General features: G+C 35.6%; 3 protein-coding genes across 4 annotated transcripts; all 3 read left to right on the plus strand.

The window, feature by feature from the left end:
* The first annotated feature begins 1,704 nt into the window (after nucleotides 1-1,704).
* LOC132052053 (proteinaceous RNase P 1, chloroplastic/mitochondrial) lies at nucleotides 1,705-7,737 on the plus strand. Its single transcript, XM_059443398.1, has 7 exons — nucleotides 1,705-2,076; nucleotides 2,540-3,422; nucleotides 4,810-4,899; nucleotides 5,421-5,602; nucleotides 6,443-6,563; nucleotides 7,010-7,081; nucleotides 7,177-7,737. Exons 1-7 carry the CDS (start codon nucleotides 1,865-1,867, stop codon nucleotides 7,285-7,287), a joined length of 1,671 nt encoding a protein of 556 aa, XP_059299381.1. The 5' UTR covers nucleotides 1,705-1,864; the 3' UTR covers nucleotides 7,288-7,737.
* A 3,335-nt stretch (nucleotides 7,738-11,072) lies between these two features.
* LOC132052054 (psbP domain-containing protein 6, chloroplastic) lies at nucleotides 11,073-14,492 on the plus strand. Its single transcript, XM_059443399.1, has 3 exons — nucleotides 11,073-11,459; nucleotides 13,316-13,632; nucleotides 14,189-14,492. The coding sequence occupies exons 1-3, from the start codon at nucleotides 11,177-11,179 to the stop codon at nucleotides 14,357-14,359; spliced, it is 771 nt and encodes a 256-aa protein (XP_059299382.1). The 5' UTR covers nucleotides 11,073-11,176; the 3' UTR covers nucleotides 14,360-14,492.
* Nucleotides 14,493-17,612: 3,120 nt separating this feature from the next.
* On the plus strand, nucleotides 17,613-23,924 carry LOC132052055 (protein-tyrosine-phosphatase PTP1-like). 2 transcript variants are annotated; one of them, XM_059443400.1, is made up of 9 exons: nucleotides 17,613-17,954; nucleotides 19,746-19,842; nucleotides 19,935-19,999; nucleotides 20,129-20,263; nucleotides 20,557-20,691; nucleotides 22,092-22,240; nucleotides 22,332-22,473; nucleotides 23,399-23,484; nucleotides 23,625-23,924. In XM_059443400.1, exons 1-8 carry the CDS (start codon nucleotides 17,763-17,765, stop codon nucleotides 23,465-23,467), a joined length of 984 nt encoding a protein of 327 aa, XP_059299383.1. In that variant the 5' UTR covers nucleotides 17,613-17,762; the 3' UTR covers nucleotides 23,468-23,484; nucleotides 23,625-23,924. The 2 variants fall into 2 exon arrangements, with proteins under 2 accessions (XP_059299383.1, XP_059299384.1); XM_059443401.1 differs by lacking the exon at nucleotides 17,613-17,954 and adding an exon at nucleotides 18,582-18,642.
* The last annotated feature ends 679 nt before the right edge of the window (nucleotides 23,925-24,603 follow it).

Consider the following 24,603-nt stretch of genomic DNA (forward strand, 5'->3'; position numbering starts at 1 on the left):
GTCAAAATTATTTTTTTATGCATATATAGTAGATGTTGAACCCCCTTGACCTCTTCGTACATTTACTTCTTTATATATTTAAACCCCCTAGACCAAAATCCTGGCTCCGCCACTGAATATCACCAATCTCTACATAAGATCCCAAAGATCACGATTTCATTTTTGTCTAAATTACGAAGTAAATGAGCTTCTAAGTACGGTATTTTTTCATTAGTAACGTCATCCTGTATACGTCAACTGACCCATTCAAATATGTCATCGAACTATCCGAAATGACTCATCCATGCCACTCATTAATAGTTGGGTCATTTATGTCATCGCTGTGACCAAAAGTGCACATTCGTGCCACTTTTCATTAACAGCTCAAATTGTCAGTTTTACAATACCAAGTTTACACGTGGCGCCTAATTAGAGGTCCATGTCGCCAATTAGATGAGTCATTTTGGATAGTTCGATGACATTTAAACTTACCCCCCAAAAAAATACGCAATTCAAACAAATAATCATTGTATCTAAAGAATAAATCTAAAAAGATGCAAAGTTGAGGTAAAATATGGACTATATATAAGTTGAAGCAAGAAAAGATACATAATTATAACAAATAAATTATTATATATGACTATATGACGATTAACGTTGAAAAATATCCTAACTCGGATTTTGGATATGATTTTTTTTAATAATTGACCTTATAGCCGCCATCCACCCCGAGAAACCTACTTGGTTGATTTGGTTCTTTTGCAAAGAACTGAGCAAACTGAACCCCTAGTTTGTGGCATTTTTTTGCATGAATTGTCCTTCAAAGGCTCTGTCTTTAATTTTTGCCCTTCGCTTAAAAAGGTGATCGAAAATACGTCGAGGTTGTGGGTTCAAATTTCTGCTCAGTAAAAAAATAATTTCGCACGTCAAGGCTTCGCGAAACTTCTGCCTTAACGCAGGTTTGCCCTAAGGCAAAAAAGTTAGGGGAAATAACATAAAATTGGAGGGAAAAACTAATGCTTACAAAAATAAACTAATGCTTACAAAAATTCTTAGTGGTGGAGTTAGTACTTTAATAATAGAGTTCAACATCTATTATATATACAAAATAATTAATTTAACATACACGTTATTATTTTGGGGAAGGGATTTGGATCAACTCACTTCCCCCTTTTTACTCCACACCAGCCTTCACTATTACCTTGCCAAATACTATGACATACCAAATAACAATTACTTTTGTTAAAATAATACCGGTTAATACATGTAATGACTAATGATTTGGCTTGTATGCGTAACCTAAGGAGTCGTTAGGCAGCTAGCGAGAGTTATTCAGGTATTAGTACTGAAGGAATTAATTATGAGGGAATTTATGTATTATTTTATGCAGGTATCAACTATGTTAGATTTTTTTTAGTTATTCAATCTTTTATCTTAAATGAAATAACTAATACATAGATTTACTCATAACTTATACATATATTACTTATGCAGGTTTCTAAATTACAAACCGAATACCATATTAATTTTATACACAAATAACTTACCTCTTAACCAACTATCAAACATGATATTACTTATGAATAACTTACCTTCTGACTAGCTACCAAACGACTCCTAAGTGCTCTACGTAGCACTACCACTATTTTGGATATGATTTTTTTTTTTTTTAATAATTGAGATTGACCTTATACTAGTTCCCCACCCACCTCGACAAACCAACTTGGTTGAATTTTTTTTTTTTTTTTTTTTTTTGGCAAGCAAGAACCGAACAAACTGAACCCCTAGTTCGTGCCTTTAGTGGTATGAACAGTTAAAAACTGGTTATCACCATCTTCCTTTCCACTGATGTAAGAGAGACCAATCTCCATTTACAACAGTAGCAATGCTTGTTCGTCGCATGGGTTATTTTTCACCTTCTTTTTCTAAAACCTCACCTTTCTTCTCTCTTCTCACTAAAACCCCTTATCCATTTAACCATATCAAACCTATTCACACCAAATTCCAACAAACCAATCTTTTTTCCATGAACAAAAAAACCCATCTTTGTACTTCTGCTTCTTTCCTTCAAGAACCCACAAAGACATTATCTAGCAGGTCTCTTGGAAATAATAATAATAATTCAAAGTTGTAGATAAACATAAATTGGCTACGATTTGATGTTTTAATTCATGTCTAGTTATTAGAATTTATTGTCAAATTTATATATGAATATGTTTTTCTGTTTATACTATTGCTATGTTCTAATTTATTTGTCTTACTTTCTTTTTTAGTCCGTTTTAAAAAAAAAAAAATTCCTTTTTTGGCAGCTCTTTATTTTTTAACTTTTCACGTGACATGTTTAAGACCACAAGATTAAATGATATTTTGCTACATTTGACATATCTTTAGTCTCTTAAACTCCGAGCCAAGTCAAAACCACACAAACAAATTGGAACGGAGGGAGTATTATAAATAAGGGTGCTGCTAGCTATTTTTCGTAATCAGAGATATTGAGTGGAAATTTCTATAGAGCATTCAAAGATTTATTAGTTTGAGAATAAATTATTTTTCTTTATAGGTCCAGGAAGAAAGCCCGCCATGATGCTCCTGAAAGTGTGTTGCGCCATCAACTTGACCAATGTTCTAAACGCGGTGACTTAACTGAAGCCCTTCGCTTATATGAAGAAGCTAAGTTGAATAGCATTCCCCTCAATGTTCATCATTATAATGTGTTGCTTTATCTTTGTTCTGGTTCTGAGACTAAGGAGTTTGGTATTGAAAAGGGGTTTAAGATTTTCAAACAGATGGGTGTAAATGGTGTTGCTCCTAATGAGGCTACTTTTACTAGTGCTGCTAGATTGGCAGTTGCTAAGCAAGACCCAGAAATGGCTTTTGATTTAGTCAAGAAAATGAAGAGTTTTGGTGTTCCACCTAAGTTAAGATCGTATGGGCCAGCGTTGTTTGGGTTTTGTGATAAGGGTATGGCTGATAAGGCTTATGAAGTAGATGTACATATGAGGGAATCTGGTGTTGTTGCTGAGGAAGCAGAGCTTTCTGCATTGTTAAAAGTTAGTTCTTTTTCCAACAGGGATGATAAAGTGTATGAAATGATGCATAGATTAAGGGCAAGTGTAAGGCAGGTGTGTGAAGAGACGGCTGGTGTAATAGAAAATTGGTTTAAGTCTGAATTTGCTGAAGAGGTTGGGGTGCAGAATTGGGATGTTGGTAAAGTGAAGGAAGGTGTTGTGAAAGGAGGGGGTGGTTGGCATGGACAAGGGTGGTTGGGAAAGGGGAAATGGAATGTGGTGAGAGCAGAGATGGATGGATCTGGAGTTTGTCGTTCGTGTGGGGAAAAGCTTGTGTGCATTGACATTGATCCTAAGGAGACGGAGAACTTTGCTAACTCCTTGGCTAAGTTGGCTTGTGAAAGAGAAGTTAAGGCTAATTTTGTGCAATTTCAGGTTTGATGATTTTCTTCTGGTGCATTATTTGGATTACTAGTTATATATAGTTTTCCCTTCTTCTTGGTTAAATGGTAGAAATGTATGCTTTTCTCCTATTGGTATTAAAATTGTTGCATCCCATCAACTAAAGTGCTGATTAGTTATTTGAATACTTTCCAGATATTGTAGATGGTTTGTTGTATTAGTGTTTTTAGAAGTCTTTTTTGTTTTGATGAAGTAATTGACTTCATTAATGGCATTAAGAAGATGCAAAATAATTACAAAATATAGAAGCAATGCTGATGATAGTGACTGAGGGAATCCTGTGATATCTGCTTTTATGAACTCCCAGGATCTTTGATAGAAAGCCATTATGTATCCATCAGGGCCAGGTGCCTTGTCTGGTGCACATGATTGTATAGCTGCTAAAACTTTTAGCTGTTTCAAATAAGTCTGACACTTGATTGCATTAAGCATCTTTCCCTCATGGATGGCTTTGCCATAAAGTTTAGATTTGTACCCCTGCTGCTGCCATCTCAAAAAGCCAAGCATTCATGTTCTCTTCTGTTAGAACAACCCCACCCTAAAGATAAAAAAATAAAAAAATAATTGGGTACTCTGACTAGATCTATAATTGTAGATTATAGTTTGGAATTCCTTTATAGGATTTGTGATGAAAGCCTTGATTTATTTTCTGATGAAGTAAGTAGACTTTGTTGCACTTTTGGGCATGAAACCCATATACAAGTAGTCAAGTAATGTACCAAAAAAGTAGAAAATCTACAGAACAATATGATTTTCTACGAACGTCACCCAATCATCCATACGTAAAGGGAACTTGTGGGTGCACCAAAAAGAAATAACGGGTCAGAGGCTATTCCTCAACTGTGCAAAATAACTCTCTATGCCCTCAAAAGCTCTCCTATTTCTTTCCCTCCAGACGACCCACATAAGTGCGAGTGGGGAAACCTTGAACCTTCCACGCCTAGCTTCCTGGGCCTTCCATAGTTCCAGGTAAACATTAGTTCTTTCACATGCCAAGCATAACCCACTAAAGGCCTCTATGATATGTCAGATCGAGTGATAGGTGGGCGAAAAAGATGTCTGCTTTTGTCTTTATTATGCATTGTTCAATGCAAACAATAAAAAAGGATCATGATGTTATAACACAAAGAAGTAGCTTACCTGTTTGTTTATGTCAACCTTTGACTAGAATTAGCATTTGGCCTTCTTATGTGTCATGATTTCTTTATTAAAATGAATCTTCTGAAAGATCGTTGCCACAGATATATTGATATAAAGTAGGTAAAATGCTGCTGTGTATTTCCAATATTTGTGTCTCCATGCATCAGGCATTTAGTCCTCGAAAGAATATTGAACTGATTTAAAAGTTGCACTCACTCAGGAGTGGCTTCAGCGGCATGGTCCATTCGATGCTGTGGTGGATGGTGCAAATGTCGGCCTCATCACTCAACGAAATTTTAATTTCTCTCAGGTAGCACTCCATTTGAAAATGCTTTTTCTCTGTTTCTTTTCTTTCATTTTTTCGGGGTGTGGGTGGGAGGGTGGAATTATGGATGCAGTTTGATATGTGTATAGAAACTACTCATATGTACATTTCAGCGGTAGAGAGGGACACTCTTGGACTTACTGTCCCTCTTATCGTGTTATAGTTAGTATGACTTGGAAATATTTGACTTACTTTGCATCCCTCTTTCGTGTTATTTAGTATGACTAAGAAAGAGAGCAAAACAGAATTACTGCCCCTTTTCTATTTAACTTCATAGAAGTTGATGATGCTGATGTGGATAAGGTTGCAAACTCTTCCACTTTTAATTTATCAAAACGAGGAAAATCACCCTTAAGCCCAGTTCCTTCCCACCCACCTTCTAGCCAAACCAAATATAGTATACTTTACCTCTTGACTCGTGATGGGTAACATGTCAACTTCCCTAGATGATGTTCTAGATTGATAGGGTGTAAGAAGGAGTTCATATAGATTTCTTTCTATTGCAGCTCAGAAATGTTGTCAATAAATTAAGACAGATGAGTGGATCGAAGAAACTTCCATTGGTTATTTTGCACAAAAATCGTGCAACAGGTGGTCCTGCTCAACATCCTAATAACAAGAAGTTGTTAGAAAGCTGGAAGAAAGCGGGTGCACTTTATGCTACTCCACATGGTTCAAATGATGATTGGTAATACTTTTTACCTCGAGATCTTATGTAAATTATAATTTCTGGCTACTAGGTAGGTGAATTCATTTGTTTGCAGGAGGGCACAACTCAAATATAATTAAATCTTATGGGAGAAACATTGACCTACATAATAGCGATGTTGCACAACAATCTACAGAACATACCAAGAAAACCCTTCTCTTTAATTGGATCTGGTGGTAAATCCATATATCTTTTCTTGAATGCCCTTGCTTTCTTATAGTTACGGCTATTGTACCCCAGCTGTTTGAGTCCACATCTCTGCTGACGTTTCTTGCTTTCCCGAAACTGTTAGCCTGTTCTTTTTCTGCGTCTTTCCATTCAATTTTTTCTTCTTTGTTGGGACCAAAGCTGCTCTTGCATGCTTTTATTCTTCTTCTTTCTCTAACTGTCTGTTTGTCATCAACATTTCCCTCCATTTAAGAGCAAATTCTTCTCTCTACATTGCTCAACGCACACAACGTTTTTTTTTTTTTTTGATCAATACATATAGCTTCAACTCATCATGGCATGAAGATCTGACATCGAACCTGAAACAATTGCTTCATCTTTCCCTACTTTGCACGAAGCTCTCACTTGTCACCAGATGCAAATTCTAGGTTGTGCCAGACGCTCTTAATGTAACCAATGTAGCTCTTGAGTTTTGGTTTTTGTTTGGGAGTGTTTTCATATCATCGGTTTTAGTTCTGAAGATAGAGGCTATTTCACATGATAAAAGGGTTTACTATAGTTGTGGGTAACCTTGTAACCAAATAAAGGAGCTCTTTTTTCTGCAGTTTTGGGTTCTAATGCAAATTTCTGAGGCATAAGCTTATTCTCCAGGTACTGGTTATATGCTGCCGTCAGTTCCAAAGGTTTGCTTTTGACAAACGATGAGATGAGAGATCATTTGTTCCAACTATTAGGCACTAGCTTTTTTCCCAGATGGAAGGAAAAACATCAGGTCGAATCTCTCTCTCTCTCTCTCTATTTTGACAAATTCTGGCACATTTGTAACATGTTAAACAATGAAAATTGAAATCTTTTTTCACCTATAGAGTCGTCAATTACACTTTCTACTAAAGATGGAGTAAGAAAAGGTATACTCTTTATAGTGTATAGTCGCATATTGTATACTATAAGTTGGTTATGCCCAAAAAAAAAACAAAAAAACAGAAAGACGGTTATGCCGCGGAAAAATTGAAGTCCTGTTACACTGTTCCTACTAGTGGCCATGATTATTTTGGATTACCACAATTCTTCATTGTAGCTGGTTATCAAAGAATGCAGAGATAGGTGCAGGGTTGTGAGAATTGAAGCTCTCCTGAAGGACTCATCTGATGGGCTTCTTAAGATGATGAGGCACTCAGCAGTTAGATTCCTAAACACTGTATTATGTACAATTTGCAGATCCGGATGACAGCTTCAAGAGAAGACGGACTTAAGCTCCATATGCCGCCACCTTATTCAAATGTTATTCAGGTGAGATATCTCATGACTAGTCCATGTAAGTTAAGCTCACCTTAGCTGTTATTCTAATGTCCATATGTACTTTGTATGTGTGAAATTGAATATAGGAGTCAGAGCAGGGTTGTTGGCATGTGCCAACTGTTACTGGAGATGACCTTGAGATGCCAAGACAGTGGGTATGTGCTACCAGGAGAAAAGCACTGCACTCTCTCTTTTGACGAACAGGGAATCAAATCATTAACATATAAATGTGGCTTCTGGGGCAGCATCACTGAAGCAACTATGCTGTATACTAGTGATAATTTCCTTCGAAGAGGCTGATAATTCGAACTTCTCAAAGATTGTTGTAGATGGAGATCATTAGGAAGATATAAATGCAAAAGTTCTGGATACAGTCAGCGTCTATATAACAGCCTAATTTCATTATCTTGTATACTAGTTTTTGCTTTTGTATTCTGGAGTATTTGGTCAATTTTTTTTGTAACAATTTTGCCTGTTACAAGCGTTAAAAGGAAAAAGTTCTGCCACAATAGAATAATGACTTTTGAAGGTCAAAAAGGATATTGCTGCATTTTTAATACTTGATTAGCTGGTCCCCTGAGTACAAGAAGAAAAACACCTGTTAATTGTAATTTGTTTCCCTCTGAAAAGAAACATTTATTTGATCAGTCGAACAATCTGGCTAGAGTTTGAAATCAGTATTATCTCCTCATAGAATTTGTGTGTAGAGTTATTTATTGCAGGAATCAAATTCTTCAAAGAACACCAGGAATATGGTTTCGATTGATTTAAATGACAATGGAATTGGAGGCTATGCATACGCTGTTTGTTCCAAGAACTTGGACAACTGGTGGGGTCATTTTCCCATCTTGCAAGCCGAGCTGCAGTTGGACATTGAGGATCTCATTTTTATTCAATTCATAGTGAGCTTCAACCCACCCCCACAACTCAAACTCCTCCTTGACTACATATTACCCCTCTTTGGTGCTACTAGTTCCAGTATCTTAATGCACTTTACAAAGTCATCTAATTTTGCGTACAGCCAATTCTATTACTATTAAACTTTCTATTACTTTAGCTAGGTGGTTTCCTGCCAAAAGCACAATCTGGAGATTGACAGGCAGAGGCAGATCAGATCTGGAGGTTGAACTAGCTTGAGCAGCAAATGCCAACTGCAACTCACTCTCTTGGAGCAGTATGTTTTCTGTTAGTATATGTCTATCCTAATAGATTTTCGTATCAATATAAAAGGTTGGAGTTGAAAGCAATCCAAACCCCTACTACATATACACTCTGTTCGCCTTGTTGACATATATACTTGTTTTGTGCAGCAGTCCTTATTGTTCTCTTAGAACAATCCTTTTTTTCCCCTCAATTTGGATAGCTAACAATGACAATGGGGAGTATCAGAAACAAAGCATAATGTTCTCTTGGCTAGCAATAGCCAGAGGATTTCAAAAGGGAGGGAAAAAGAAAGTAGAAAGAAACAATGGGATCTTCACCTGATGCAGTATAACATGATATGTAGGCAGGGGGTGCAGGGTGTTGTAAAAGCCCATGAGGGTAAACACAGTAATTTAGTAATTACAGTAACCCTACTAGTTTCCCATAAAATACACATACTGTATACAACAGAAACACACGAGAGATGGAACTCTCAGATATTCACGCTCTTTTCTTTCCACAATCAAACTAGGGTTTAGGCTGTGGTCTGCTTGAGGATCTTTGTTAATGACAATTTAAGGGACCCTTCATGGTAGCGGTAACTAAATATTCCTGGTTCCATAGTGCTGCAGTTGATCAAATCAGTGTCTTCTGAACATCCAACTATTAAGCAGCATGTTCAGAATAAGCCCTTTTTATGCTTTGTATCACTGTCTGGTTTTCTTCCCTTGAGGAGTCTATTCTTTTAGGTCCCATATAGCTTCTGCTTCTTCTATAAGAAAGACCATTATATAGGCTTTCTGACCTTCACACCATGATCAATGAAGACCAAAAGGTAGACTTTTTGATATTTACACCGGGGCCTATTTAGCTTCTGCTTCTTCTAGGAAAGACCGAAAAATAGACTTTCTGTTTCAATGTCATATCTTCACGCCATGATCGCTGTGTTTATCACTCTACTTTTCAGGTTATCATATCATGCTTGATATGAGTTGCATTTTGTTATAAGTCAGTTTAACTAAATCCTGATAGTGCTTAGAACATATACTGAATCAAAATATCCGTCTTTTGCAAGATCGTGGCTCTTTTCTTACCGACAAATATGGAGGATGTAATGCAGACTTTCCTTATTAAAAAATGATGTATGCAGACTATGTTAGATATGCTTATTAATTTCCATTAAGGGAACTTCAAGATTTTTCTAAGCTGGAGAAATTGTTTAACAAATAATATACACTTTACATGATCCCACATCTTTAAGGAGCATTAAAGCATACCTGAGTTGCATTATCCAGGTCTATTTCAGCAGGATTACAGGTGTGAGCAGTTAAGTCAGGGTTAAACAGATTGCAAATATTGGATGCAGAGGTCGATGATTATAGTAAAAAGGAGCATAGTTGGGAGAAAAATTGATGTAAAAGATATTTGGTAATGACCTGGTTGAAAATATCGAACAGGTTACAAGTCACTTCCTTGCATTTGGTTAGGGGTCTATTGTGCGCAAGATGTCATCTAAAGCTGTATGAGCAGTGGGGTTTTGGATCTATTGCTACACAAGTGTCTGCACTCATGCTGAAATGCGAAGTAAATAATAACAGTTCAAGATGTTTCACAAACTGGATAAATTAAAAGTAAAGAATATTTGAGGTAACTTGAAAGTAAGACTATGAATATCATACTTGATGTGATCCTCCAAAGTTACTTTGAGAAACAATTTGTACAAGATCCTTGCCATATATGGTTTATTTGCAGAAAATATTTAACTTCTTTTGTTCCCAATATTATTTTAGAGTTCTAACTCTGTTTTATCCTGCTTTAGGAGAAGCTGTATCCATAGGAGTTCCTAATGGGGGAAGAGATCTCAGCAGCCTAATGAAACAGCAACCAGCCAACAATAGTGAATTACTTACCATCTTGTGGAGAACAAGAAATATGCCACAAAATTAATGTCCCAGTGATGAGGATCCACCCAAAAATCGTATATTAAAGAATAATAAACTTCACAACTGTTCAGCCACTGGTTTTTTGTTTTTTCTGAATGCAAGAATCTATCTTTGCTTATTACCACCAGTGAAATTTGGCAACTAAAAGTTAATTGCATAAGAACTTTTACTTGCCAAGTAACTTTCTTGGCAAGTAATTGATAAAAATGAATCATCATAGACTTACTTCACAAATCATACAGCTCTGAGTAAGTGACAAAGTGTAACTCCTTTAATAGCAACAACTAAAGTTTTTAAAATTTTCATCTACAAATATTCCAAAGTGTTTTTGTTCTTTGATCAGGCCTGTGTTTGTGCCTGGTGATGTTTAAATATCTCAAAGTGCTTGAGGTGGATTAAGAGTGTTTCTCATAAGCGTCAAGGAACATGATGGTTCTGTCCTAATACATTTGTGTTCAACAACATATCCAGTATAGTCCCACAAAGTGAGATTTGGAGAAAGACTTCAAAGCTCAGTGAAGAAAGAAAGATTTGTGAAAAAGGAAATACATTAGTAACATTAGCAGTACAGACCATACAAGAAAAAAAAAAATATTGTGCTATAATAGAAACACAATAAACAATAAATGGTAAATAGATGTCAAAAGCAAGAAACTACATGAATAATACATCTGCGTTCAATAGTTTAAATTAATCATTTAGGCAATTCGTCTTTGTTTTTTAGCTAACAAATCATCATGGGATAAATCGAACAGTCAACTTTTGATGGGTTTTGTTTCCTTAATTCGACTTGGAACTTTGGGGCTCACTTTTAGTACAGTATAGATATTATTGATATATTTTGCTTTTATATTTTCAATTAATTAATAACAATCTGAAAAGCATAGAGAGATATATGGCAGAGGCAGACCTCATCCGAAACGGATAAAAGGACCACCTAATATCCACTCCCACAAGGCACAGACGTTTCTTCACACACAGAACAGAAACACAAACAAGAATGGCGCTGAACCCACTGTCGTCCATCTTCACAAGTTCAACATATCCAAAATTGACATCTACAAAAACACCCCATCATCAAAGCTTGAAGCAAAACATAGCAGGTCTATCAAGAAGAGATTTCATCAATGTTGGGCTTTCCATAATGCCACTGGTGATATCTCCTCCTCCACCTTCCATTGCTCGAGAAGTTGAAGCTGGTTCATTCTTACCTCCATCTCCAACTGATCCTAATTTTGTTATCTTCAAAGCAACTCCTAAAGATACTCCTGCTCTTCGTGCCGGTATTATGTCCGCCACTCTCCATTCTCATCTTTCTTCTTCTATCCTTTTTTATATACTATATTATGTTTTTGTTATATACATATATATGCAGAAGCTTTTGTATCGAAAGAAATAAAGTTCCTTGGGTGAACTGGTTAATCAGTACAGAAACTGTTTTCTTGATTTGATTTTTGGGTATTTTGTATTGTTTTAATTTTGTCCTGAATTATTTGTTCGGACTAATTGTACGATTATCTTCAAAAAGCCTCTCTCTCTCTCTCTCCGCCAAGGTAGGGGTAAGGTGTGCGTACACTCGACCCTCCCTCGACCCCCACTTGTGGGATTACACTAGATATATTGTTGTTGTTTACTAATGGTATGATTATCTTTGGGCAATAATTGTCACTCCAGAGTCAGGAAAATGTTCATAGTTTTGGTTAATCTTTTTACTACTCATTCTATCTGATATACATTTCTTTTTTAGTCTGTCTTTTTATATTTGGATATAATTTAACTTCAATTTTTTTCTTTTTCTAAGCTTTATATATAGCGAACATAAACATTCATGGCTTGTTTTAGACTTCAAGTTCCAAAAGTAGGTTCTTCAAGTTTCAAAAGTAAATCTTTCTTTCTTTCTTTCTTAAGCTCCCTACTTAATCAAACAACAGATAAAATGTTAAAATGGGATGGAGAGAGTAATGTGGTTTGAGATGCAAACTCATAAATTTTTGTTGAACAAACTTTATCTTAAGAAATTTGCTCAATATGGGCGCAGACTTGTTGGCTGTTACTGTTGTGGATGAACCACCTCTATCTTCTAAAATTCTCAATTTCAGCATGTTCAAGTTCAGCACCTCATCATACATGCACTTGAATTTCAGTTGTTGTTTTTAATAGTTTTGCACCTGAAGTTATAAGCAAAGCATTTTGAAGTAATTTGTGACATATCACCAAATCTGTCATCTATCAAGCATGCGCTATTTCCTTTTGCCCTCTGTTTCTGTAGTTTGCTAGAAGCTTCTGCAAGCAATATCCCGATGACAAATTCATTGAGCTGAAAGAATATTGATTGTATCAGAACTAGAAGCTCAGTCAAAGTTGTGGATCCTTAAGCAATGAAAAAAAAAATTATACAGAAGACAAATCTCTAATCAAATCTCTAATTCTTGGATAGAGTATCTCTTAGGTGCCTAGTTACCTGTATTCTTGGACTTGCCTACTTTAAAGCCCAAGGCTAAAATGATTCAATACTTGTATTCTCATTACTTTTGAGTTTTGAGGAATTTATCATCTTAGTTCCTTTGAGAAAATAGAGTGTAGTCAGAAAGAAAAACTAATCTCTTCTTAGTTTAGGATTCAGATCCAAAAGAGGCAAGCAACACGTCTTTGTGAAACTTGTGTAAAAACCTTAAGATATGAAAACGGATTGACAGGTCGAGCCATGTTGTAATGCAATCCTAGTCCATGTAGCCTTGCATTTGTTGCTGCTCAATTTCTTGTTTGAGTAAAATATTCTGCCACTTGATGTTCTTGTAGTTTCTGGATTAATAAATGGTGTTGGCAGTAATGTGGGATCAATTTGTAATTATCTCTATTAAGCAAGCCCAGATATGAGTGCACAATCAGGGTGTTTTCTTAATTGGCAAGTCATTTCTTATCTGCCGATGGCCTATTGCGGTTGTTTGTCCAATCAAGTGATGCCAATTTCTTAGTTATAACATCATTTTTAGTACTTTTTTTTATTCTTCTTTTTAGTTTATTTCATTTCTTCTTGATATGCTTATGAAGGTTACTATTTAATAAAATCATCTTTTCGTTGTTCTACATTTAATTCTCTTGTAGACGCTTATGATGTTTTATATTTAGTTGGTTGCAGGAAATGTGCAGCCTTATACGTTTATTATTCCTCCAACCTGGAAGCAACTTCGTATAGCTAATATATTATCTGGAAATTATTGCCAACCCAAGTGTGCAGAGCCGTGGGTGGAGGTGAAGTTTGAAAATGAAAAACAGGGTAAAGTTCAAGTGGTGGCTTCTCCTTTGATCCGTCTCACCAACAAACCTAATGCAACTATTGAAGACATTGGGACCCCTGAGAAAGTCATTGCTTCTCTTGGCCCTTTTGTCACAGGAAATACTCTCGATCCAGATGAACTCCTTGAGACTTCTATAGAGAAACGCGGTGATCTAACGGTAACAGTCCTTTTCTTTTTCTCAGCCATTTATCATATTAATAAAGTAATCTTTTCCCCCTTATCTTCACCCCTTAATTCCAACACATACGGTGACTGGCATGGCTGGCAACCTTGTCTGACGGTTTACTCAAAAGCTATACTGAAACATGGTAGGAAATGAGTCCTGACTAAGTTGCTTAGACGGTAACTTAAAATTTCAGTGGGGAAAATGGCATGAAGAAGACATGCATGGGTTGTATCTGCTGCCCCGACAATATATAACAGCTTGATTTAGCAAATGTTAGGAGCAGCATAGTTATGTTTTTCCTGGAAAAAAAAAAAAAATTAAAATCTGAGTCTACGATAATGGTTTCTCTGTAAGCGCTCTGAATCATGTGCTTATGTGAGGGACTTGATTGTTAGATCTGCTAAAAAAGCACGAGAGACTCCTGTATGGGTTTTCTAAGTATTCCATTGAACAATGTATTTTATATACACTTGGTCTTCCTGTTATCTGCAACCGTTGCTCTTTAAAACTCCTGATGAAGAGAATGCTTATGTCTTTGTGTTTGCAGTATTACAAGTATGTTCTTGAAACTCCATACGCTCTTACTGGATCACACAACCTAGCAAAGGCAACGGCTAAGGGAAATACTGTTGTCCTCTGTGTGGTCAGTGCCAGTGACAAACAGTGGGCATCGTCAAAGAAAACTCTAGAGTCTATTCTTGATTCCTTTGAAGTGTAGTTCCTTCCCCTTTTGTGTTAATCTAGATGAACTGTCTTCAATTTCACTGTGTGTTTCCGTATATACAATGCATGGGATGAATGGCTTGAATATGAATTTTGTAACGCAATAAACAAGAATGGTTTCTACCGAATCCGGATTGTATATCGTTCTATTGTATCCCCCCGTTTCAAAGGTATCATATCAAGAGCGGAGACTAGTAGTAAATGGATTAGCTCAGTTGCAATGTCCCTATATCTTCTTTTGATCTCTGGTGTGCCTTCTAAGAAGAACTGGGATCTCCTTTCTTAATTTCCTTGGTTGATACTTACTTGCCCGACATCTGTGTTCAAAATAAAACTGTCACCCTGTTCACTTTTTCATTAGTAAGCATAGGGAAGTCAGTAGTTTTCATGATAATACATTTTGACCAGAAATTTGATCTCTCTTATTATTACGTAGATTTTGGTTTCTACTTAGCTAAATTTTTCCTCCTCGATGTCATAGTAACAAAAGAAGCAGCATAAATTCTCAGCTAATATATAGTAGAGAAACTTACATAAACAACAGCTCCTAACAATATATGGGCTTACAGCTTGCAATATACAAACCATAGAAGTTCCTTTTATGTGATTTAATTGTATTTCGCATTTTTAAATACAAATAAATACATGTATCATAAAAAAGAGTGGAGTAAATCCTTAAATACACGAAGGAGTTTTGGCTGTATTTCCGTGTTTTTAAATATAGCGAAATACATGTATCATAAAAAAATAGTGGAGTAAATCCTTTAAATACACAAAGGAGTTGTGTATTTCATTGTATTTATATACTGATAATCCTTTTGTTTTGGCTATATTTAAATGTATTCGAGTTCTGATCAGTAAAGTCGTTGCCTGCCGTCGCATCAGTTGACTGTATTTGAATGTATTTACACTCAAAAAATGACGAAAATGAAGAATACGATCAAATCTGGTCATATATCCGGTGAAAATACAAAATACACTGTATTTAAATAGGAAGAATAGAATAACACCGGTCGGATCTCTGACGAAATACAAAATACTACTGTATTTACACTAAAAAAAAATAAAAGCGAAATACAAAATACACTGTATTTATACAAAAAAAAAAAGATGAATACATTCAAAATCCATTTAAAAAATACACTGTATTTTGGTGTATTTGATTATTCAAATACACATTTTCTCCTTCGAAATACAAGCGAATACAAGAAAATACACTCTATACAAAAAAATACAAGCGAAATACATAACATACCACTGTATTTACACACAAAAAAAAGAGATGAATACATTCCTTTCTCCCTTGTGGCAGAATTGTACCATTAATTCTTGATTTTTTCTTTCATTTATGAACCAAAACGGAAGGTGAAACCAAAATTTTCACAGATTGCTCGTTTCAGAAACATTGATGAGACACATGACCTTAGTGGTCTGGTGAGTCGAAGGACCATAAAGAGAAAACTTCTAATCTTCCTCTCCGACAAGAGACATTACTTGGCACTGATGCGTCGGATCTGGGCATCATATCTGACCGTCGAATCTCGGATCTCCGGTGGATTTGAGCGTCGGATCTCCGGTGTGAAGGAGAGGAGAGGAGAGAGGTGTTGTTGTCATGGTTTGTCGCCAGAGCTCCGACAGTGAGGCGGCGGCAGTTGTGTTATTGAATAGGAAGGAGAGAGATTTTTTTTTTAGGGTTTGGAGAAGATAAAAAAATTTAAATGTGTAGTGAGGGAGAATAGAGAGAGGTATATGTATTTTGAAAGTTACAGGACCAGTTATGGAATGTAATTTTGGAAAAATAAAGCTATGAAAATTAAATAAAAAATAAGGTAGTTATGATTCATAAATAAGTCTTAGAGGTAGTTATGACAAATAAATTTCCAACTAAAATGCTGAATATCTAACTGACACTCTTATTTGTCCCGTTTTGATATTCGTCCCTCATACTCTTAGTGTTTCATATAAGAACTTTAACTTATGGACATTTTTGGTTTGACCAAGTTTTACGATTTCATTCCTAATATTTTTTATAATCTTCAAAATACTACTCTTTTAACTTTTATTATCTCTTTATTCAATTTTAGTCCTTTTTTTAATGTAAAATAAATTTATATATTTTGTAAATAGATTTGATCATTCTAATAGAAAAATGCTTATCAACATATTTTTATTGAACACACTAAACAAATATATCAATCATTTTAACAAAAAAATGCTTATCAACAAATTTTTATTGAACACACTAAACAAATATATCAATCATTTTAACAAAAAAATATGGAACACACTAACTGTTTATTATTAAGGGTGTGTTCGGTATGAAGGAAAATGTTTTCCTGCAAAATATGTTTTTGGAAAATAAGTGAATTTCTACTTATTTTCTCATATTCGTTTGGGTAGCGAAAAATAAGTGAATTTCTTACTTATTTTCTCATGTTCGTTTGGTTGGTAGAAAACATTTTCTTAAAAAAACCCACTCAAGCTCCACAACTCCATCCCCAACCCCAACCCACCCCACCCCCACGCCCAATTTTTTTTTGAAGTATTTAATTTTTTTCTGAATTTTCTAAACCACCACATCCCCTCCCCCCTAGTGTGAACCCATACCACACCAACCCCCACAACCACCCACCCCCCACCCTCAATTTTTTTTGGAGAGGGTGGTGGGGTGTCGGGAAAGGAGGGGTGGGGGTAGGGCAAAAAACCAAAAAAAAAAAAAACTTTTTTTCAAAACAAAATTAATTTTGAGGTGTGGGGAAAGGAGGGTGGGGGTAGGGCAAAAAACCAAAAAAAAAAAAATCAAAACTTTTTTTCAAAACAAAATTAATTTTTTGAGGGGACGTGGGGGTGGGGGAGGGGTGGGGTTTGATTGCGCGTGGGGGGTGGGATATGGTGCCAAAAACCAAAAAAAAAAAATTAAATTTTTTTTTTTCAAAACAAGATTAATTTTTTTTTTTTTTTTTTTTTTGGGGTAAGAGTGGGTGCGTGGGGCTGGGGGGAAAAGGTGGGGTGGTGGGAGTGGTTGGGGGTGGGTTGAATGATTGGTGGAATGCGATTTAGATTTGTTTTTCCTATTTTTATTAGGAAGTTTATTTTTCCATTTTTGAGGAACTAATTTTTTAAAAAAAAAATATTTTTCAAAATTTTTGACCAAGCCTAAAAGTGAATTATAACACTCTATATATATATAATTATCAGCTAATTGAAACCGTATTAAAAGCATAAATTTAAAAATTGAGAATATAGTTATCAGTAAAGTGAAGAGCCTGCTACTTGTGAGTTGTGACTGAAGTTCCATTTCCAAAATAGACAAAAGACAAGCAGCACCATAAAAAAGGCGAATATCCGTCGCCACGGGTAGCGGACTTTCCATTGGGAATCTTAGCCGGAGATCAGCAATGTCTACCTCCGGTAAACACGTGTCCTCTTCATCGACAACCAAACCTTTCGATTTCTCCAACGATATGGTCCCGAAGAGAATCGTTGTGTCGCCTGATCAACAACGTTATTGCTTAGAAGCACTCAAAGTTTTCAAAGACAAGAGGTTTTCTGCTCCTGAAAAAATCAGACAAGAGTTCATGACTTTACAGGTCCTCTCGAAAAAAATTATGCTCTCTTTCTTCTCAGTTTTATTGTTATTTAATGTTGCGAAATTTGATAAAAGAGGAATGGATAGAAAGTATTTATATTTCCAAGTTCAGCTAGTTTGGAATTATGGTGTAGTTGCTTATTACTCCCTCCGTCCATTTTTATTTGTCCTGTATACTCAAAATAGTTGTCCATTTTTACTTGTCAAGTTTGAAAAAACAAGAGATAATTTACCATTTCATACCTATTTTACCCTTATTATTAGTTGTTCAGTTGGAAACTTCAAGGAATTGTTAGTAGTTGCACAACTTTTAAAGTATATTTTGATTGATTTCAATCATTAAATGACTTAGTAATAATTAGGGGTGATATAGTAAAATTGTCATTCTATTTATAGCTCCTTAAAGGCTGTGCCAAGTCAACACTAAAGTAAAAATGGATGGAGGGAGTACTCACTCCATCCCAATTCAAGTGTCTTAGTTTGATTGGGCACGGAGTTTAAGAAATAAAGAGAGACTTATGAATCTTGTCGTCTTAAATTAAAGATGTGTTTAGTCCATTAAATCTTGTAGTCTTAAACTTGTCATGTAGAATGTTGGAATTGTAAAACTTACTAAATATAGAAAGAGTTTTTAGGACAAGAGGTTCTCTGCTCCCCAAAAAATCCGACAAGAGTTCATGACTTTGCAGGTCCTCTTGCATTAATTATGCTCTTTCTTTCTTTCTTCATTTTATTGTTATTTAATGTTGGGGAATTGATAAGAGAGGAGGATGTCATGAAAGCTTTAAATGTTGAATTTGGGATGTATCCACATAGAGTGGAATTGGATATTAAAGTAGGGAATATTAGGCTCTATGTATACTGGGAGAAAATATTTACGCCACGTAACCCATATTTTGAGTTTGTTACTCTATTTAGCTCATATTTGTGTATAAACACCTTTTATACAAGGTTGACACATTATGTATAATGCTTTCCCTAGGTATAATGTTGTATAATATTGTATATTGGGCTACGTGGCGTTATTTTATGTTGGGCTGTATATTTTTGAAAATTTCATCTTCCAAGTTCAACTAGTTTGGGATAATGGTGTAGTTGATTGCTTAATTGATTGAAGTGTGGGTGATTATTTGATGTTTAGTTGGATATTCATGGTTATATTATTGACAAGGGCAAGTCTTTTTATGCTGAGAATGAATTGCTGTTGTCATTGGGCTTCTCATCGTTTCTTCTTCTTTTTTTTCACCTAATATATGCTTGATTTTCTCATTTTTCATGTTCTTTAGGAGTGTGTTTGGTTCGAATGAAAAATATTTTCTTGAAAAATAAGTGACTTTCTTACTTATTTTCTAGTGTTCCATATGTAAGCAAAAAAAATACTATGGCAAGAGCATTTATACGTAATCTAGCAAAATTTATGGGGGTGGGAAGTGGTGGTTGGAGGCGTTGGGAGGGTGGAAAGGAGATAATGAACTTGGAGTGTCAATTATGGAACTTATATCCAGTTATCCAAAAATATCTGTGAATCCTTTATGATGTTTCGGGTGGATGATGCTGGTGGTGGCTCCACTTAAAATGACGTAGACAAAATAAATGAACTTGAAAATTATTACAAATTAAGTTTTGTTGAGCTAAATTTATGTCAAAGGACAGCTCTCTTATGTCTTGAGAAAATTGTTGTTGCATGATGTTGTTGTTTTGCTTCTTTGTTTGTATTTATTTGTTGTGATCATGTCTTTCTGCAAGTAGCATGATATTATCCTGAATTCCAAGAACATCTCTTATGACTCAGGCAACCAGGATGAGAGCTTCAGAAATGAAGAGTAGATGCTCAGTGGCTTTGAACAGCGTAAACATTAGCAAAAATCGATACACTGATGTTTTGCCATGTATGCAGATCAGTTTCTGTTAATTTTTCTTTTGACTTTGAAGTTGTGTATTATAACTTGTGAATAATTATATCAAGCTTCATTATTCTCAGTTGACAATAACAGGGTTGCTTTGGACCCATCAGCTAGGGGATATATAAATGCAAGCTTCATTAAGGTAGATTTCTACATCCATCACTTGGAATTAATTAACCATGCCTCTTGTTCTCCATACTCTCTTGGAAAATGTCAAGCTCTCTTCTACCAATCTGCTTCATGAGCATTATAATGCTTCTTTTTGCTGTAGATATCCGAAAGCGTGTCTCAGTTTATCGCAACACAAGGTCCGCTACCGCATACTTTTGAAGACTTCTGGGAAATGATAATCCAGCATCACTGTCCTGTGATTGTGATGCTTACACAATTGGTTGACAATTATAAGGTATTCAACTGTTTAAATTACTAGGTAATGATTGTTATGTTAATACCAAATTTGATAAAAGGAAGATAGAGACCTTGTTTCATGACCATTATTCTGGATTATATTTAACTCTTCACACAAACAGAGACGCTACTGGTCCTTTCCTTTCAATCACTTTGAAAAACTTCTTAACCTCTGAATGATTTTAAGCATTTTATTCTAGTACGTTTTTACTTCATTTATAAGAGATTAAGCTGGTGATCGCGTCATTTTTATTATCTCATCTTTCCCTCCGTATGAAAAATGCAATGCAGATTGTCAAGTGTGGGGATTATTTTCAGGCAGATGATGGTCCTCGAATATTTGGCAATATATGTATTGTCACGAAGTGGATAAAGACGAGTCAGACTTCATTGATTTTGCGATGTCTGGAGGTGAACTATATTGAGGTTAGTAAATTATTCTCTGTCCGTGTTGTACACAAGGAAAGGAGCATGAAGAATCTTATTATGTTATTGGACATAGATATGAAACCCGCTGCAGACTATTTACCTGATTCATTTGAGAGGGTGAGAGCTGCAGATGTACATGTTTTGATTTCTGCACCATTTTACGTATCCACACTGATACTCTTCTTCACCAGTAATATGTGTCCTTGTCTTTAGGATACCATTCTTTAAAGCTCTATGATCACACATAGCTCTTTTTGCACAATTTCTCCCAAGATTTGGGTTCTATTTTTATGAGAGCAAGAATAAAGGAGGAGTTGAAGCATATGGGGAATAGTTTGCAATATTGGCTGATTTTCCATCAGTATTAATTTAACAATCAACTGAATAGTATTTTGTCATTTTTGTTTCGTTGTCACCTCTTAAGTATATTATTGATGCAACTCCATCTCTAGCTTCAACCTGTGGCCAGTTTAGTTTTAAAACCAAAGATTTTTGGATATAGGTTTTATTTTTAAACCAAACAGGACTGGTTGGTTTGGAAACCAGCCTTTTGTCTGGTTTCAAGGCCTTGTTTTAGTTGGAGCAAGAGCTTTAAAGTAATCATAGATAATGATTATAAATGCTAATTAAGCAGCATTTTCTGGAAAGGTTTCTGTGGTGGTTCCTCACCCCTCCTTCACTATTTTCAAAGTCCCATTTCGAAGCACATTCTACTGTGAAATCCTTTCTGACTGCAGTCTCGGTCCTTTTTTTACAATCCTCCACGCCCGGGAAACTGTTTGAGATAGATGACAGCACCTATTTCCCTCTTCCTTACGTAAGGACAACTGCAATGTTAGTATTTTCGTTTTATGTTGTGTTTTAGTTACTTTTATAGCAGGTCTCGTTTTTTTCTTGCCATGTTGTAGGTGTCCATAGACTACTTGGTTAGAATTAAGTATTTACTTCTATGAATAGGCTTCACAATTGGTACTGCAGTTATAGTGGCAATCTTTTATGGATCTGCTTCAAGCAATTCTGCAATTTTTATTGTCTTCAGTTAAAAAAACTTAAAGTCTTTCACTTCGCAGTGCAACAACAACATCATACCCAGTGTAATCCCACAAGTGGGGTCTGGGGAGGGTAGAATATGTGCAAACCTTACCTCTACATGCTGTACAAAATGCTTTATTTCGTATTATGAATTTGGATATCAGAAATATGGTTTCTTCAACCTTGGTACTTTTAGTGGAAGTACCTTTTGGCAAACTTGTAAGTAGTTTCTGCAACGGTATGTAATTGTTGCCCAATTCTCCCACTCAATTGCCATCCTTGTATATAGTTAATGTTCACTTCTTGCCCATATTATGAGGGAGATGACAATAAGAGTGTGATCTTTTCTCCTTGCTATCTGCCAGTCAAAAGAACCACCTTTGTGTGTTTTACACATTCAATATCCCGATTGGCCTGACCATGGAGTTCCAAAGGACACTGTTGCTGTTCGTGAAATACTGAAACAAACATCTAGTGTCCCACCCAGTCTTGGGCCAATTGTGGTGCACTGCAGGTTTCTGTCATCTTCATTCCCTGTAGATGTGCCTTATAAAGATTCTGCAGTTAATCCTTTCTAAAGACTGACATCTCAATTTCTTACACAGTGCAGGTATTGGTAGGACTGGAACATACTGTGCAATCCATAATACCATCCAAAGAATTCTGGTTGGAGATATGTCTGCTCTAGATCTTGTTAACACGATAACCATTTTTAGGTCTCAGCGAATTGGGATGGTTCAGACCATGGTATGACCAGCTTCTCTTCGTTATTGAAATTCTTAAATGGGTGTATGTTGCCTTTTTTTATTGATAATACAGCTACTATTACATAAGCGGATACCTAGTGGAATAGTTGAGGTGTGCACAAACTTGCCCGGACACCAGCGTCATAAAAATAATTGCATAAGCGGATAATTACAGATGCAATAATTTATGGTTAGTTAATGTAGCAGCTGTGTTTCCTATAAAAAAAAAAAAAAAAAAAGAGAACATAGCAGGTGCCATGTATATTACCTGGAGGAATTTAGCCGTTTTCTTGTTTATTGCTTAGTGCAACTACATTAATCAAACAGTATTAATTAAACATTTTGTAAAAGATAACCTATTGTTTTCGCCCGTGCAGTGTACCCCCTAAGAGCAGGTCCACACAATGTTTTTTAATCTTTTTATCCAGTGTCCTTTTATCCTTGTTTGTCCGTCTTCTATCCATGATGGACGAATGTCTTTTTTTAATTCTTCCTGAAAGAGTTATGCATCTACGTGATGCCAGTAATGAAATTATTTACTTCATCAAAAAAAAAAAAAAAGAACCTTCCCGAAAGAGATTGGGTTTCTCATCCTCTGAGATCATCAGAAAGGAAATATCTTACAATTTGTTCTTCTCAAGTTAAACATCTTGCATTCTTTCAGCTACAACAACATACCCAGTGTAGTCCCACAAGTGGGGTATGGGGAAGGTAGAGTGTACGTAGACCTTACCCCTACCCTGTGAGGTAGAGATGCTCTTTCAGCTAATAGCCTAATATTATCTTTTACTCTTTTGGTATTTGTTACCCTCAGAGGCCGCACTGCTGTATTTAGCATTCTTAACTAATCATTGCTCTTACCTTTTTTTAAAAAAAAAGTAATATTGCACTGAATGTCTGTACTAAACAACTACTGTATATTTCAGGAGCAATACCTCTTTTGCTATGATGCCATTATCGATGAACTTGAAGACCTCATTTCAGATACTAATTAAGAAGAGAGTTCATAATGGTAATTTTCAGTTTTTCACTATCAGGAATTCCAATTGGTTATTGAAGCAAATACTCGCACTTGTTGGTTTTCTACAGATGGATTTCACCCATTTTTTTCTCTTTAATCTTTTCCTAAATTGGTTTTCGAACCATTTACAGTGTTGTATTCCAACAATGTCCATGCAACTGGTTCTTCCTTGCTTCCATCATGCCTGTCACAAAATGGGTCAATAATTTGTGCTGGAGAAGTAAATTAGTTGGGTCCAGTTGAGCTCGTACTGCTCTTACCACGTAGGATAAGCAGAACGTCTAAAACATCGTATGTTGTATTTCTGCTTCGAAGTATATCCTTTTAGAGAGGGAAACAGAATGGAATGGTACTTGTGGTTGCTTGTTGACATCATTCAAGATTCTTTGACTATATCCTACTTACTGGTTCAAATGACCGCATGTTGATGATGTTCAAGGTACTAGAATTTAGTAGTAGCTTTTACACCGAATTTCTTGCAATGGTTGATGCAAACGATTTAAAAGTACCTTGCATAATAATAGAGGATCAAGATGAGAGGATTTGTTAAAAAGAGCTTTAATCTTATTATTGATAACGTCAACTTGTACCGTTAAAGGCATCGCTTCGTTGCTTGAAGCGATGCGACGCTAGAAGCTGTTGTCTCGTGGCCGCTGGACACTACAATTAGTTATTTTAATTGCTGGAACTATTTAATATCTTCAGAAAAAGGGATCAGTTGTGCAGTAAACTTATCGTTTCTCATTCTGTCACTCATACACCATGACAAATAAAAATGCCCTTAAATTTTTGTTCAATTTCACATGATTTAAGGGCATTTTTGACCCTTTTCCGTTAATTTTATGTAGTTCAATTAATAATTTCCCCATTCCCCTAGTAAGTATAGTATTCCGGAAAATATTGATCCAATTAAATTTCAAATTCATTTAAAGTCTACTAAGGAAGAAAGACTTCCTACTAGAAATTTCTTTATTGAATAGGTTAAATCCGAGTTTGATTAATGATGAAAGATAGCGAGAGCTTAATGCATTGGGCTGACTTTTTTAAAAATGAAATAAAAAATCAAGGATGAAATTTCATCCATAGTGCACATTCAACTTGATATTCTCA

The sequence above is a fragment of the Lycium ferocissimum genome, chromosome 4 (assembly GCF_029784015.1).
Source record: "Lycium ferocissimum isolate CSIRO_LF1 chromosome 4, AGI_CSIRO_Lferr_CH_V1, whole genome shotgun sequence".
NCBI classification, from domain to species: Eukaryota; Viridiplantae; Streptophyta; class Magnoliopsida; order Solanales; family Solanaceae; genus Lycium; species Lycium ferocissimum.

Bases quoted from the DNA above. Each gene is read 5' to 3' on its own strand.
- LOC132052053 (XM_059443398.1), top strand. From the start codon at position 1,865: ATGCTTGTTCGTCGCATGGGTTATTTTTCACCTTCTTTTTCTAAAACC. The intron at 2,077-2,539 runs GTCTCTTGGAAA...TTTTCTTTATAG, and splicing joins ACAAAGACATTATCTAGCAG to GTCCAGGAAGAAAGCCCGCC. The intron at 5,603-6,442 runs GTAATACTTTTT...CTTATTCTCCAG, and splicing joins CATGGTTCAAATGATGATTG to GTACTGGTTATATGCTGCCG.
- LOC132052054 (XM_059443399.1), top strand. From the start codon at position 11,177: ATGGCGCTGAACCCACTGTCGTCCATCTTCACAAGTTCAACATATCCA. The intron at 11,460-13,315 runs GTATTATGTCCG...AGTTGGTTGCAG, and splicing joins TACTCCTGCTCTTCGTGCCG to GAAATGTGCAGCCTTATACG. The intron at 13,633-14,188 runs GTAACAGTCCTT...TTGTGTTTGCAG, and splicing joins AGAAACGCGGTGATCTAACG to TATTACAAGTATGTTCTTGA.
- LOC132052055 (XM_059443400.1), top strand. From the start codon at position 17,763: ATGTCTACCTCCGGTAAACACGTGTCCTCTTCATCGACAACCAAACCT. The intron at 17,955-19,745 runs GTCCTCTCGAAA...CTTATGACTCAG, and splicing joins AAGAGTTCATGACTTTACAG to GCAACCAGGATGAGAGCTTC. The intron at 22,474-23,398 runs GTATGACCAGCT...TGTATATTTCAG, and splicing joins TTGGGATGGTTCAGACCATG to GAGCAATACCTCTTTTGCTA.